The 17,600-nt window shown below is 32.6% G+C and overlaps 1 protein-coding gene across 9 annotated transcripts in view; it reads right to left on the reverse strand.

Annotated features, from left to right (window-relative positions):
• Nucleotides 1-972: 972 nt before the first annotated feature.
• The window catches only part of LOC128184602 (cubilin-like), a 49,450-nt gene continuing 32,822 nt past the window's right edge, over nt 973-17,600 (reverse strand). For 8 of the 9 annotated variants that reach the window (XM_052854152.1, XM_052854153.1, XM_052854150.1 and 5 more), the window contains 12 exons: nt 15,486-15,733; nt 15,083-15,127; nt 14,341-14,524; nt 12,562-12,749; nt 10,584-10,791; nt 9,887-10,095; nt 9,246-9,410; nt 8,121-8,286; nt 7,064-7,137; nt 6,230-6,343; nt 3,948-3,986; nt 973-1,563 (listed from right to left, as the gene is read on the reverse strand). In XM_052854152.1, the coding sequence (XP_052710112.1) occupies nt 1,109-1,563; nt 3,948-3,986; nt 6,230-6,343; nt 7,064-7,137; nt 8,121-8,286; nt 9,246-9,410; nt 9,887-10,095; nt 10,584-10,791; nt 12,562-12,749; nt 14,341-14,524; nt 15,083-15,127; nt 15,486-15,733 (2,095 nt within the window). In that variant the 3' untranslated portion in view covers nt 973-1,108. The remainder of the gene's footprint in view (nt 1,564-3,947; nt 3,987-6,229; nt 6,344-7,063; nt 7,138-8,120; nt 8,287-9,245; nt 9,411-9,886; nt 10,096-10,583; nt 10,792-12,561; nt 12,750-14,340; nt 14,525-15,082; nt 15,128-15,485; nt 15,734-17,600) is intronic. The other variant, XM_052854159.1, reaches the window with a different exon arrangement.

Genomic DNA, 17,600 nt, shown 5'->3' on the forward strand with positions numbered 1-17,600 from the left:
CCACACAAGTTTCAGCTTTCCTGGCTGATTAGTTTCTGAGAAGAAGATTTTTAAAGATTTACTCTATATATTCCTATGTAAAAACTTCGACCACCCAATTGTGGCCCCACCCAACCCCTGGGGGTCATGATTTTCACAACTTTGAATCTACACTACTTGATGATACTTCCACACAAGTTTCAGCTTTCCTGGCTGATTAGTTTCTGAGAAGAAGATTTTTAAAGATTTACTCTATATATTCCTATGTAAAACTTTGACCCCCCATTGTGGTCCCACCCTACCCCTGGGGTCATGATTTTCACAACTTTGAATCTACACTACCTGAGGATGCTTCCACCTAAGTTTCAGCTTTCCTGGCTTTTTGGTTCTTGAGAAGAAGATTTTTGAAAATTTCTCGAAATTTTTCATTAATTTCTAATTATCTCCCCTTTAAAACGAGTGTGGCCCTTAATTTTCACAACTTTGAATCCCCTTTGCCTAAGGATGATTTGTGCCAAGTTTGGTTGAAATTGGCCTAGTAGTTCTTGAGAAGATGTTGAAAATGTGAAAAGTTTACGGACAGACGGACGACAGACAAAATGTAATCAGAATAGCTCACTTGAGCTTTCAGCTCAGGTGAGCTAAAAAGTATCACAATTAGTTAATTTCATATAAAGGAAAAAAAACATTCACTGTAATTTACTACATAGTACGTACTCGTTCTTAAAGCATGCGTAAACTGAAACAAAGATCATAAAACAAATTTTGCCATATTTTCAAATTTATTTTCAACAAGTTTCTGACACGTATACTGCACACTCATGACTATAATACAATGTCTAGTCAATGTTAAAATGCTATATGTACAACTCATTTTAAAACACAACTGGCACTTACATGTACACATGAAAGTCAATGGCATCATCGTGGTGAATATAGCTGCAGTAATGAAGCCCCCACCCCGCCATCTTTATTTTTTTTTTTTTTGGGGGGGGGGGGGGGGTCGTCAAAGAGTACTACATTATAGCAGCTATGGTGAAAATGACACAGCTATACATTTACGAATGCGGAGACACACTTGGATAGGGAATGCATTCCTGAGGGGGGGAAGTGGGGAGTGGGGGTGTTGCTAAACTATAGAAACTTTCTGAATTCTTGGAGTCTGTGGTTTGTGATTAGCTGTATCAACAGTCTTTATGGCTTGTTCCCCTTCACTGGGCTGCTTTTTGAGACTGAACGGGGGAGGGGATTCACAGGGTGTGGTCACCGCAGAGTCTGGTAAACACTTTTTGTTTTGATTGGGCGTTAGAGGTGACGTCACGGCCGCCTTGCCGTTTTCGTTTAGCCCCACGTGATCTAACTGCAGCAGACGATCAGTGGTGTTGCACGAGGAATCTGCCGCAACGTATCTCACTTCCACCGTGTCTTGTTCCGGGGGAAATGCGCGCCGACGCGTCCGGATCTGTTCCGGACTAAGTCGCCGCCTGTGATATAGGCCGCAGATCACCAGAACGATGCAGAAGAAAGAGGAAATGGACGCTCCAATAGCAATATGGAGAATGTCGAACTTGGAAACAGCCGGACCTGAAACAGACAAGGGGGTTAAATCACGAAAGAATCTTTGAAAGGTTACTGTATATTTACAAATCTTTAGAAAAGTATCTCAAGTTGCAAGGTGTTTCATAATGTAGGTCTGCTTTCAGAAATATAAAGCACAGTTACATGTAAGTTTTGCATCATTCATTTTAAAGTTTTCCCAAATAACTTTATTTTTTCATTGGTCAATTGGGAAAAAAAGGAATGAAAGTAATATGTTTGGCATATACAGGTATATATGTTGTATATTCAAGTAAATATTACGCATAATGATAAATATTCATTTATGATTTTGAAAAATACTGCAGTGCAATTTGGAAATTAATTTTCACACAAGGTAATAGAGATTAGGATAAATAAGAATTCGAATCAATACAAAAATGGAAGAAGGAAAAACAAAATTATGTGTTAGAATTTCATTTTTCAAACTACTAACGATAAAAGATGGTAAACAGAAGTATGATTTCATGATCTGAACAACCATAATTCAAAACGTCTAAGTTTATAATGCTTACAGACATTCAAGACATATATTTTGAAACATCTTAAGCATTATTATACATATATCAACAAAAAATGTCAACTTATAAATGTATGTACCCTCCTGGTCTCTAGAAAATTTTTGAAAAATGCTATTGTCTGTAGCATTTACAGAGTGTTTCCGTGTCAATATCATTGGCATGCAGTGTATATACAGGTACACATTTCTCCTTCTGTTCGCATATATTAAATTGACAAATCAACTTAATTGTTCTAAAAGGCTTCGGAAAGTTTGAGCGTGTTTAATAATATTGTGAGGGTTTTTATTTTGATTAAGTCATTAATATGTCTAAAATTAATCATGCGTAGAGAAAAAGGTTCCCGATAGAAATAAAAAAAAATAAAAACTTTGGTTTTGTGAATCTTATTTTAATCTAACAATAACTTTGATATGCCATATTATAAAGTTGTCCGTAAAAAAATCACTCAAAAAGGCTTGAGGTTTACTATTTATTCAAATAAATTAAAGCACTCCAAACACAACTAACTCTGTATCAAACATATGGCCCCGGGGCCATAAAAGTTAGACGAGCTCACCTTCATCTCAACCTCACTCGAATTCCACAAAAGGAATAGATACTAGTAGTGGAAAAGTGAGAAGGAGACAATAAAGTGAGCTCGTAGAACTTTTATGGCCCCGGGGCCTGATTTTTAACTAAACGTGTATATTATACGGGGAAACTTTATAATATATAAATATCGTGTAAGAAAACCATGATTAGTATACTAATTTCACTAACGCTTACTCCCACCGAGAAAGATTACTGATTCTATCGCATATTTTAAAAACCTACTTGTATATATATACTATTTTTATCATCTAGGCCAAATCATTGTAAAGATTAATATGAAAAAAAAATATATTCTTCCATATCAAATGTTGATTTTAAAAATTGCTACATGTATTATATGAATTAAATTGAGCTTTACGTAATCTACTACAAAAGATATGTTTTTTAGATGTTAAGGTTGTCAATCAATATATTGTTCCATATATATTGAACACAAGTGTTAAAAAAATGTATATTTTTTCAGTGGATGTAGATAATTCAACAGAAAAGAGGGTAAAATAAACGTATCAATGCACGCAAGCAATACAGCGATAGTTTTCGTCCCATTTCATTTGAAGTCCAAAAATGAAGAAGTATCAGTGCTTTTATTTTCATAATTTGAAATTAGATAGTACATGGGTGTTGATGGAGGTACAAGTAAAACAGCAGGATCGGTTTCTGATAACTCTTATAATTATCCAATTGTAAGTTATGATAATTGTAAGTTAAAGATTCAAACTAAAGTCTTGTTTAGGTGTCCAGATATTGGTAAAATTCAGCAGCAGTGTGTGTGGGGTTTTTTTTTCTCTCGGTATCGCTTTTGAATGGAAGATGGCAACCATAATGTCAAAAAACGAACTACTAGTACTAGTAACTATTAATGTTGATTGCTATAGAATATTAAGAAGTGTTCATGTGTTTAATTAAGTCTACAGTTAAGATTAATAATTACAAAATATACTATTCTACTTACTTGTTTTCAATGCAACATTATCGGCAATCGACTTCATCACAAATTGTTTAAAATATATATTTTTAACTGTTTCATAACTTTACGTTTTAATCAACTCTCTTAGACCAACCAATAAATAAAGCTTTGTTGGCAGCATCTCAAGAAAAAAACACACGAAACAGGTCAAATTGTACAAAGTCAGTATGAAGATGTCAGTGTTAGTACGAAAAGAAATAACTAGGAAAGCAATTCAGGGTTAAATATTGGTTTGTAGCAAACAAAAGATCACACTGGGAGATACACGCTCTGCACTAAGACTATACTGATACCTGCAGCAGATTCCCCGCGCTTAGGGAATGGCGTCGGACCTACAGTAATTAGAAATAGTTACACAATCGCTCAGCCCTCTCTTTAGAGGTTAATTAATATCTTCGTTACTAAATTCAAACACCACCTTGTTTTTTTTATAATAAGGGGGAAACTGGGGGTATATCTGTATGTGTAATGAAAAATTGCAAAGATTGAATGAGGCTTATTTTTTAAAAATGGTCATTTTTTTGTAAATGAATTGATTATACTGAAATTGAGAAATCAAATTTTGTCATCCAGTTTAGCATACTTAATAATTTTTTCATTAGTATATTGTGTCTACAAAAACCCTGAGGTATCACTGCTTTAATATAGTTTAAACAAAAATTTGTAATTCAGTTTCTTAATACGTACTACTATCTTCTGCTTCAAAAGACAAAGTGATGTGTATATTATCAGAATACCAGAATTTTATTGGTCACATTGCTGAGTCCCATCCTTAACCTATACAATAGTTGCCTTAAATTCCTTACATGCATATGAACCTCATATGATTTGCCTATAATTTTCCTTCATGAACCCTATAATGTGCCTACAATTCTCCTAATTCATGAACCCCAAAATGTACCTAATTTTCCTTCATGGACCGCATTATGTGCCTATAATTTTCCTTCATGAACCCCATTATGTGCATATAAATTCTCCTAATTCATGAACCCCAAAATGTACCTAATTTTCCTTCATGGACCGCATTATGTGCCTATAATTTTCCTTCATGAACCCCATTATGTGCATATAAATTCTCTTTATTTGAATGAACACCATGATAGGCATTTATTCCTTTCTTGAACTCCTAGAATGCCCAGATCGCCTTCCTTTATTGACATAGTACTTCTTTTATTTTAACATATAATGTGTCTAGTTCTGACTCTGAACGCTGTATTAATATTGTGCCTAGTTTTATTGTCATGAATCCCTTAATAAGCATAAAGCTACTGTCATAAAGGGCTCAGTTCACCATTCTTTACTCCAGTACTTAATGTCGTTAAAGTAATCCGACCTTTGCAAAATTATTTGTCATTTATTCAATGATTTTTTATTATTTACGTTATTGTTTTTATTTTAAAACAATACAAATATGGTTCATTGTCTGAATAAACGACCTTTAATGCATGCAATCCTTTGTTCAATTTTCTTTGCAAATAAACTTGGACTCATTGGAATATAATTGCAGGAATTTAGTAAAATCACATTGAGCAAAAGCTCAAAACGAGGCATATTATTGGATATGTGTATGGAAGATTTTCTAAATTGAAAAGTTGGGTTAGCAGAAAAATAATTTATTCACCAAAAAAAAAATCAATGTAAAACTACAAATCTGACTTACATATTAATAGCAACTGACCAAAAGTAATAATACATTTGCATCATCCTACATGTAGACTTTGGAAATTTTAGGCGTATTATAAAGGAAATATCTGCAGGGTGATATGATTCTATACACACATATAAAGCCATGCAACCATAAGAAATAAACATACAGCAAGGAAAGTAATGTTTCTTTGTGCTATAATACAAAACTGTTATAGCAGGGAATTTATAAAGTAAATCTACAGGGTGTCTCAAAACACTATGCCTTTAAGTGTTAAAAAAATAAATATTACTTAATAAATCTGAATTTAGCATAACTTCATAATTGCAAATAAATAACATAGAAAGCTGATATCAATGTACTAGAATGATTTAGTCTGGAATATTACTTCTTCTTTAAATCATTTTTGGTGTATATCTAACACATTACATATTAAGTACATGTACTAGTTTTTAAGTATTTTTACAGAAATTTCCTATGTAGATATTTTGTATATAAAATGCATGATATAAGCAAACATTTAATTTATCAATGACTGTTTTTGATAGTATTTATTTAATTGTAATTTAATGGCTGCATGGATATATATATATATGAAGATGAAAAAATTTTTTTAAAAACCTAATAATTGCATTAATACATATACCCTGTCCATTTTAGCATTTCAAACATCAGTTGCCTATTAATTACTTCAGAAAAAAGCCTATTTCTGACATTTATCAAAGTATATAATATCATACATGAGGCTCAAATTAACACAATGGATATAATTTTGACTATACCGATACACAATGCCTTGGCATACACATATACACATTTACAAAAACATCAAATGAATGTAAACTAATTTCACTAGAAATTTTTTTTTTTGGAAGGGGGTGGTTTGGGGGTGATGCACTGGACACAGATATGTAGATAGGGGGTACTTACATCCCTCCTCTTCGTCTGAGTTGTCCCCCCTTCCACAGTTTGGGACCTGGTTACAGGCCAACTCGCTGTGGATGCAGTATTCACTTTTTGAGCAACGGAAGAAATCACAGCTCACTGCAAAAACAGAAAAAAAGTGTTATTACCTGCCTTAATGCTGTATTTTTTTTTTCAGCAATGAAAGCAAAAACTAAAGATTTTCATTAAAATTTAAATGACTTATTTATTATTAGGTTTACTGATCCTCTGGAAAGAGAGGTAATTCAAGCTTGGAATTTTAAAAATAAATGACTAATGCATCAATCATCTTTAAAACCTTCATGTCTAAAGGTGCTTTCAAAACATTTTTTTGCAAGATAAAAGCTAAAAATTCAATTAGAACCATTTTAACAAGAGCTTGGACTTTGGAAAGTAATGTGTCAAACAGCAATGTGACATATATGCCTGTCTGTTTCATTGTAGGCCAATCAACCAAGGTTCTTTGAAATCAACAAGATTTGTCTGGCTTTTGAGCAAAAGCTATGCAACCTATGCATATTTCTCCAGATATCAGCCTCATTTTTAATTTGTTTTCTTGCAAAAAATAGATAGTTATGTCCTTCCCAAAGTCCAAAGTCTTGTTAAAATGGTTCTTATAATAATGATGAACAGACAAAACTCTCTAGAAAAAATCATTATTCCCCATTAGGTGTGAAATGAAAGGTTTAAATTTTTGGAATGATTCACTTTGGTTATGGGTGCATTAGTATGGTTTTACTGATTAGAAGAAGATTTGTGCAAAAAAGGTACCTTAATGCATATTAATTAAATAATGAGAAAAATTGATAAAACTGATACCTCCTTCTTTATGCACCTCCGTCCATGTGATTTTGAATCCTTTGGCACCAAGAGCTCTGCTTGAAGTTAAAAATCTATCAAAAAATGTAACATTTACATAATCAAAAGATGTAACATTTACATTATCAAAAGTTGTCACATTTACATTATCAAAAGATGTAACATTTACATTATCAAAAGATGTAACATTTACATTATCAAAAGATGTAACATTTACATTATCAAAAGATGTAACAATAACATTTTTAGCAATTTGACTCTACATGTTCCGTCTCGTTATTTGCATGTGTTGGGATAGCATTGTGTGTGTATTGGCTGTTCTCCTCATTTAAAAATCAATACATATAAATAACTACAGGTTTCCTAAAAAAAGTGATTTTTATAAAATTGATAAATATAAGCAGCAATGTTTTCAGCATTTGATTTTTACTTTTTTGGAAAGAGGGGTAGTGAAAATATCAAGAACAATGTAGAAATGAAATCCCTTAGTAAAGAAATTGTTTTTAAACCTTAAAGCCTGAAAAACCTTTTAAACTAAAGTTAATATTAGCTCAATATGCCATCTCAACACCTGTGAAAATAGAAGCTATCAAATGTAGTTTGATGGATGTTGCTGTGTGTCGATTTCTTGTTAAGGAAATAGTAGTTGTTTTAAAAACACAATAACACCCATTTCATGGGGCAGATTACAAGGCAATATATCGTATGGAAAAATAATGCAATTTGATAGGAAACATGCAGACATCACTGAAAAAAAAATTAATATAATAAAGAATTCCCAAATATCAAATATTTATAATTCATAGGCATATATGATATTTTAAAAAAGTTAAAATTCTTCTAGAAAAACAACAAAAAGGATGATTTATTTTTACATTGCTTCATGCTGCGAAATCTTTTCACCCTTGAATCCCCTGACCTATCCAGGAGGTTCCATCCCTCCCCCTGCCTCCCCCCCCCCACACACAACCACACCCCACCCCACATTACCCCTAATTAATCCCATTTCTTGACCTTTTGATTGTTATAATTAACATTTTATTGATCGAGCACTCACTCTAATTCAAACGTGTCATTGTTTGAGAGGAAGGGTTCCCCGTCGAGTTTGCCACATTTCTCCTCGGGAGCCTCCACATACATAGTCGGGTACCGGGCGTTCCCCCGATATAACCGTAATACTGCATTTTGACAACCATAGTTGGATGTGGTTTCTTCTCTTGAAACTGTAAACCACACAAAAAATGTATATTTATTTCAAAAGATTCAATACTGTACATCAGGGTCTCAGATGCCTGTTGATTGATCAGTACTATACTGTAGATTCCTTATTTTATGTGCTAATAGTACTAAATAAATATCCGTGTTCAACTGTTTTGCATCAAATGGCAAGAACATAAAAAATAGTGAATGGTGAATCTTTTAGCATAGTTTCATTTAGCTTACATCTCTCTGAAAAAAAGGCAAGGTTTTAATCTGTTTCATTTAGCTTACATCTCTCTGAAAAAAAAGGCAAGGTTTTAAAATCTGTTTCATTTAGCTTACATCTCTCTGAAAAAAAAAGCAATTTTTAGCATAGTTTCATTTAGCTTACATATCTCTGAAAAAAAAGCAAGGTTTTAAAATCTGCTAGGCGTGATTCTTGCAAATAAGCACACATATTAATTTTAATATTATCAAACCCCAGCAAAAGCTGTCTTTTCCAGCTACGTTTAAATCTGAAACAATTTTTATTTAACTTTGCAAAAGAATATTGTTTTTAATTAAAGGTCAGTATTTTTTATTTAACCTTTTTGGAATATAGGCTCATATGCAATAAAGATAGACAACTCTCCCTTCTCATATTGCAGTATTTACTTTCATAAACCCCCTTTACAAACCCATCCTTCAATTAAGTCACTGTAGATTTCTAATTAAACATGAGGAATTAATATCTGCATAAAATTGTGATAAGGACATCTTGCAGATCTTATTAAATTCTTGCTTTTCTTTTTTTGGACAGATATAAAGTAAATAAAACTATGATGAAAATTTGGCGATGACAATTTATTTAATATATTCTCGTAATTTGATGCAAAGCGGTTGAAACACTGAATAAGTAATAATCACATAAAATAACGTATCTACATTTAGTAACTGTTTTGAGCCAACACATTGGCGAATCAAAATGTAATATATTCATTACCTGTGCCTTCTGTCTGGAAGGCAAAGAAATAGATGAGGATATCATTGAATGGAGAGCTGGCCTTGATGGTCCAGCGGCAGTAGGTCCTGCTGCTGTACTTCTCCGGGAAGCCAGGGCTGACGATGATTCCCCCGGTACCATAACTGTGCACCCTACCCCCGCAATCTGTCAGTGAAACAAAGTCTTCATTAAATTCAGTGTGTAGGACCAGGTCTGTGTTATACATTAAGGAGGCTAAATGGATATGGTGGTTTTTGTAGCATTTTCTACCTCCAAACAAAGAGGAGCCTGATTAATTTTAACTATTACATATGATGTGGAATGCAATGTTATGAATAATTCAACAGAAAAAAACTGGTATGATATTTTTTGCCAAGATGTCATTATGATTATGATGTTGTGAATTAAGTAGAACAGCAAAAATTAATTACTGATAACAGGCTATAAATTTCAAAATTTTAAAAGTAAAGTAAACTTTATATTTTTTTTTTATTGATATTTGTTTTGATTATCCAATAAAAGTCATTGCAAAAAACTCAATTATCTAGTCTTATTTTATTCAGTTGTCCATGCTGTGACATGTCAGAGTGAATTGTAATTCATCTCTCTTCGTATAAAGCACTAACTGTAACACTTAGTACCTGTATTAAGTGAATCAGGATGAACAAATTCAAATCGGGCTTCAAACCCTGTGCTATTTTTGGAGTTCCGCCGGGAAATGAATTGAATTTCTAGCTGTTTGTGCGCCAGAATGGGACCCGGAAAACGTCTGCCACAGTGTTTCACTGAGTAGCTGTCCCCGGCTGTTCTACCGGAATGAAATATTTCTAGAAAATCGTTGTTATCACATCTACAAAAGAAAGGATGAAATCACGCATTTGACTCTAATTCACAATGACTGAGACTAAAAATAATCCCTTTAACTGTCAGAGCAATTACATAAAATTTTCAAAAGATGATCTTAAAGTCTAATTCAATATAAATCAATCTACCGGTATTATTATAATATCAAAATGCTTTCAATTTAAAATGGCAAAAAAATTAATTTCAATTTCTTTGAAACACTGGAGGTTTTTAATTAGTTTATTACCTTTTAAGAAAGGCATGAGATATGAATGAAGAAAAGAAATATTGCCTTTTTCAAATTTTTCTTTTCTACATGAATATTTGAGAAAAAATAATATCGATGTATATAAATATTTATCACAAAATATATGATGCACTAAAAATTTTGAAGCCTTTCAAAAGAAATGCGCATTCATGTGCAGCAGTAACATCCCAACGTACGCTAAATCATGATGGATTAACCTAATGTCAGGAATCGTAGCATGTACTTACGCTGTATCTTTCTCCCCCAGGAAGAAGGTATAAAATGAGATGAGAATTCGCTCCCCTGGCTCTGGACGGAATATATATCTACAATGCGTGTTGTCTGGATAGCGGAGTGGGTGATGTGGGGAATTAAACGTGCCAGACTTGCTAGATTTGCTTGCGTATAAATATGTACACTTCCCCTCCTCTACATTTTCTCCTGGAATTCCGTAGTCTGCAATCCACAAACAAATTCATAAGTTGTAATTTGTTTTACTTTTGATTAGATAAAAAATTGACCATGTAATTGAATGATCAAGATTTAAATAATTTTCTAAGCCAAAATATAAAACAATTTGTGCAGAGAGAGAGAGAGAGAGAGAGAGAGAGAGAGAGAGAGAGAGAGAGAGAGAGAGAGAGATAGAGATATGGAAAGGAGAGACAGAAAGAAAGAGGGAGAAGAGATGGAGAGAGATTTGTTGATTTACAAATTATCATATTCACTAACTGCTTGACCACTGAGAGCCAATCTATATTTGCTAATCTTAAACGTCTCCATAACTGAAGTCTGCATGCAAATTCAGAGTTCAATTTAGTCTGCATAATAGCTGTATAGGAATAGATGGCTATCACTATGTCATGGAATTGATTTTTCTGACTCCAGGGAGGGTCTTTAATTAACCGTGCAAGACAGGAAAAAATGTTTCCATACTGAGATTTGCAGATTCTGGAATTTCTCCATTAGATGGATCTACATTTAAAACAATAAATAACGGCATACATCACTCCCATTCTCAAACAGTCACTTTAAATGGGTTGCCTAATCTGTTTGAGTAAATCGGACATACCACGTAGACCCAAAGCCTGTGAGGCTGGGCTGCTTTAAAGATCGAAGCAACAACCCTAGCTGCAAAATTAGGTTGGATACCCAAGCCGTATTGAATGCTGTGTACAATTTAACACTTGTTCAAGCTGTCAGCTACCATATTGTTCAATGTTGTAGCTCTATAGTGTTAAGAATGGTAGCTAGCTGCTACAATTTTTAACACAATCAATATACATGAAGTTCACAGATTATACTCTTACACAACTAAGATTTCACTGAAGATTGACTTGATCATCTAGACTCAATCTGGTCACTTCATATTTCTTGGCATTTCATTAATTACAAAATAATGTATTTGTTTGTAGCATTAAAAAGACTTCTCTCAGTTTAAATCCTTGGATTAATAATCTCAAAAACGATTTTTGGTTCCATCGATCATGTTTGAGCAGTAAGCTGAACTCCTAGACAGTAGATTGCTATTTAAACTTGCAGAACTTTAGTTGCAGATGTAAATATCTGCTATTACTGTGTATTACTCATGGAAAGTAGCAACAAACCTTAGATCTACAGCAATATATAAATATACAAAATATAGATACATTGTCATGAGGAGAATAGGTGCATTAAGGACACATGAGACGTTCCTCAATTTTATATAATTTTCCTTGATATTTATAATTCTTAATTCCCAAATTTCGGAGCTAGAATATCTAGAATTTTCCTAAAAATAGCATGCAAAATGCATTTGAATGCTTTATATAAATAAAGTCATACTATACATTTTCAATTAAACACTTTATATATAAATAAAAAAAGAATCATACAGCATAAAAATATAACTATGAAATTACTAAGTGGAAATCTTCACATTGTGGAGATAGGAAAAAAATAGAAAAATGGCAGATAGGTCGCGTCTGACCTTAAAATAAAATCAGATCTTTATTAAATTTTTAGGTAATGGTGCTTAGTTACAAACTACCATAGTAGTAAAGAAAAAATCCATATATTTTAACTTTGAATATTTTTCTATTATAATGATATCTTTTTACAGAGCTCTTCTTCTTAATAATGATAAGGAGATTAAAATGGTCTACAAATAGCCCTGACCATCCAGCCCCCTTAAAATATACATGTATAAGCAAAACTGGACTTTTACGACAATATCTGATATTTGAATACCTGGTATAAACTCGTAGAAAGCACTGAATCCCCGACTCTCTCTAGCGTTGTCCGTGTTGAAGATGAGGACCAGTCTAGAGTTTTTGCTGCTGGTGTCCGGGGGGAGGTACGGCCCACAGTAACGCTCCTTGAATACCCGTGCGTCCGGTCGTCCTTCCTCGTCAATGGCCACATAGCCAGAGTTACAGCTGTACAGACACAAACAAAATCACAATTGTAGAAAACTTCATTTGATCAACATGTTATGTAACCTAATATATTTTAAGAACTTAAAAAAAAAAAAAAATTAAGGCTCAATTTTAGAATTTCAACATGTAGCTAAAGTTTTTGTTGTACATTGAAAATAATAAACAAAGCAAAGAACATCTTTTAGCATGTTTTTGTCCTTAGCACTACGAATGGGTAGCAGTGGTTCAATTTTAGTAATATAAAAGGGTACTGTAGATTCCTAATTAAACACGAGGAATTAATATTCGCGTAAAGTCGAGAAGAGCACCCTTCACAAATTTCAAAATCTCGCCATTATTTTTTGAGAGTTGAAAACTATGAGAAATTAGGATAAAAGTTCCACGTTCCGGTTTTATATTCTTGCAATTTGATACAAAACAGCGGGATTGCAAAATTAAGAATTCGAGTAATATAAGGAATTTGTAGTATAGTGCTAAAGGTTCAATTCTAGCAGTACAAAAGGGTAGCATATAATTTCCACTTAATTCGATTACAGATGCAAAAATGTGGGAGCTAGGATATCTATTTTCATAGTACGCAATTAATATTAAATAAAAATCATATTAATCATAATTTTGATAATGGAAGCTTGATCAAACAAATATAATGATCACATTTTTTATTTAGCAAAAAATGTTTAAATAGCATTCACTTCCTCCCTAAAATGATATCTGGGGGAACATATGTTTTCAGTGAGCTAAACTATAGAAATGTTGTAGGTATAATCCATGTACATAAACTGAAAACATACTGTGCGCCACATGAATTACATAACTTTGCCTCGTTTATTTGCTGCATGAATGTATTGCTGTAAGGTGATCAGAAACAGTAAATCAGAGTATGTAGTGATAAAATATAAAAATGATAAGCATGGCTTGGATTTTAACAAATAGATCTCTCATTGCTTTTATGTAGTACTGGTAAATTTATATATAGCTTAAAAGTGGCATAAAACAAAACGGAGACTTTAAAACGCTGTATGTTACAATTGAGTTATAATCTGACATATGTATGATGCAGTATGTCACTCACTCTGCATGGTGTTCATGCATTTCAGCAACAATGTTTCATTAATGATGCATACAAAAGGCACACATAATATATTATATACATATACACAATGTCATGTATCCATGCATTATTAATAACGCATTTCTCCAATTTTCTTCCTCATTGGGTATACTCAGGTTTTCATGCAGTGTCAGCAGCTAGATTGTGTGATTCCTGATTGACAGCTATACTTTTTATAATTCAAAAACTTCCGTCCATAACATACTTTTTCCATTCGTAATATCAAAGTTTTTTTTTATACTTCCAGTGTTTCTCACCTATGTATACTTAAGGCTGAAAAAATTAATACAGAAAGACATGCGCGGATCCAGAAAATTTTTCCAGGGGGGGTCCAAAGGATAATTGTGTTTGCCAGGGGGGGTCCGAGGCATATTTTCGCGATAATTTTACTATGTAAATTTAATAAATTTTCATTTTCCAGGGGGGGTCGGGACCCCCCCGACCCCCCCTCTAGATCCGCGCATGCAAAGACATACTTACTCGGGCATGCTGCCAGGAATGGAGAAATCGGTGAATTTGATCTTGACTTTTTCCAGCCGGTCTTGGCTGTAGTGTCCGTCGATGTAATAAATACAGGTGATATTGACAGGGAAGTTTTTGGGGTACCTTGGGGAATTAATGGTCCCGTTCCTGGAACTATTGCTGATTACTCTCATATCACAGGCTGTGAAAGACAATTAACGATTCAATAATTGTAAATCAAGAAAAATACTGTTTTTTAAAATACACTTTTAATGGGCCCCCTTATATAATTTTGTATTATTTGTGTATACATTCTTTAATTGTTCATTCTGACCATTACAAAGAATTTGACCTTGAATTATACTTGTAGCCAAATTATCTCTAATTTTGAGCTTTCAAGGTCACCAAAAAATAAAATTTGCATCTTGTTAATGTTATAAACAAATAGCTAGGCACAGACTGAAAAACATTAAATTTGAAAGGAAGGCAACCTGTCCCCCCAAGAAGCTCCTGGCTTCTTATAATGACCAAAATGTTGCGTACTTATGAAACATATACAAGAAATTAATTTAATATACAAAATTTTAATTGTACAACCAAAATCATATTACTGCTTTGTGTAAAAATTTGAACTGAAGGTAAAATGATACTTTTTAATATGTAAATTTTAAAGCACTGTTGATTTTTTTTCACTTTTTAATTCGTTAGAATAAATTGATAAAGGAAAGGCGAAGCTGCGTGATTTTAATCGATATATTACCTGTTCCTCTGATGTGGTACATATTTTGAGACTCAGCTGGCTTATCTGAAAAAATTGTAAAACTTGTGTAAATTGTAAATAAACTTGTCAAAATTCATTATATAACCTTATCTGAAAAAAATTTCATCTTCATTCTTATATTAAAATAGCATAATGATTCTTTTTTTTTATTTCTGGATATAATTAAGACAAAGAATATCAAATTTCTAGGCATCTTTTGTATAAAAAGATAGTGATCGAAAGATAGAATAATGTTACATATCCTATATCCCCTCAAATGTTACATTTATAAATGTCTTCAGGAAAATGTATTGATGATATTTTAAAACTAATCACTATCTATGTATATAAGAAGAATGAAAATGGTATCAAAACTATCAATTAATACAAAAATATTGCTGACCCATATTGATGAGGTCTTGTCGGAAAGAGAAAGACACATTAAATCCTCTTCTGTTGAATTTATAATCAACGCTGGAATCGTAAGGGTCGTTGGCTAGTCCCATCCGCCCAGTCCTAGTTATAAACTCTAAATATAGGTGCTCTCCAGAGGAGAAGAAAGTCACTGGGCCGTGCTCACCGCAGAATTTGCCAAGAACTGGAGCATGACGGGTAGGTCCATCGTACACAGTCAGTGAATCGTAGGGACAGCTGTTTAATTTAAAGTAGATGCTTGAATTAAAACTTACAATTTATATTTATTATCACTGTATGGTATATAACATGTACATTTACTGTACAAGAACATGTTCTCGTTGGGTTAAAATTTCGTTGATTTTTAACCAAAAAAATTTTTCGTTGGCATTTAATTTCATCATATCATAATTTCTAAAATGTATAACATATCAACTCGATCTGTATTTATCAATACTTGGAATTAAAAATTCATCATTGATTTAATTTTGTTCATTTATACTGTCAACAAAAAAAACAAAATTAAAACCTCAACGAATATTTTTGCTTCTACATTAATTCACAGGACTTAACTGTACACATACATAATTGTATTCCAATTGTTTGTCTATTCTTTTTAGCGCTCTCTTTGATGGAGAGTGTTTTTCCCTAAAATCATGTATATATATAGCTCAGGTGCCATTTCTTCTGGTAATTAAGTGCATATTTATATACATGCATGTACGAATAAAAATCAACTTTACATTGAATATCATACATATGTATAAACTTAATGTGATCTGCTTACAGTATATTTCAAATACTCAAAAGGGAATTGGAAATAGGAGGGGGCTCAGTATATTGCAGCCATAATATTTTGAACCCCCTTTCCAATAGCAATTGAAAAGCAGAGGGGGGTTCAATATTAATCGCGGCCATATATATTTAACCTGGGGTTATAAGTGGGTCAATAAAATGCAGCGATATTTTGAACCTTTAATCATTCCATAATTTAAGCATTCAAGTATATATAATTATACAATAAGTAACATATCTGATTTTATTTCAAATGACACTCAACAGATTTGAGATTTCTATAAAGATTTAATTCATTAAAAAAATACTTGATGTACTAAAAATTACATTATATATTTTTTAAACTATAAGAAAATTCACTTTAGGGTTAATAACATGTACATTATAATACATCAAATTTGCATGATAATTAATACACTGCAGGAATATTTCTAATCAAGCAATTACATATACATTGTACCTTACAGTCAGTACTGCATGGCCATAATATACTTTTAAATTATATAAAATATATTTAAATCAAAAGAGCTTTCTGAGATTATCAAACAAGTTAATATTTTACTGACATTATAAGAGTCTGACCTAACCTTTTATACTGTAAATTCCTTATTTTACGCGAGTACTTAATTCGGCGATTCCGCTGTTTTGCATCAAATCCCGATAATATAAAATCATGAGAATATAAAATCGCGAGCACCAATTTTTTGTAATGGTATTATATAGTTCAAAACTGCCTGAAAAATAAGAGGTAGATTTTAAAATCAGTGAGGACTACTTCTTGCGATTTTACGCGGAAATTAATTCCTTGTGTTTAATTAGGAGTTTACGGTATTGAGATCTGTGCGATCTCTGATGAAGCTTTTTTTTGGTGTGAAGGAAAGTTCTATTATAACTGTTTCGCATAAAACAACCCATTACAACATGATAATCAAATAATCTAAATCTGAGCAATTCCCTCGGCACGTTAAGCGAGTGAGAAGTCCGATGTTATACGACTCTTACAACCATTCCTAGAACTAACGTATGTGACAGTGTCATAAATTTAATTAACAAAGTTGAAGGCAGTAAATGTCTATTGATTTTTTTTTATCCATTTTCAGAGCAAAACTGGCCATGGAAACATAGTTTTTTATAAGTTGTGTTTAAAAAAAAAAAAGGTTTGTTAGAATTATGTCAAAAACACGCATTCTGACACAAATTTCTATTTAATATGATATAATAGTCTAATCAGGCATTACATTGCTCACAAGAGCTTTATTTTTGTCTGTGTAATTCATTGCTATCTAAATTTTCTCATAACCATCAACAG

Source organism: Crassostrea angulata, chromosome 5 (genome assembly GCF_025612915.1).
Source record: "Crassostrea angulata isolate pt1a10 chromosome 5, ASM2561291v2, whole genome shotgun sequence".
NCBI lineage: Eukaryota > Metazoa > Mollusca > Bivalvia > Ostreida > Ostreidae > Magallana > Magallana angulata.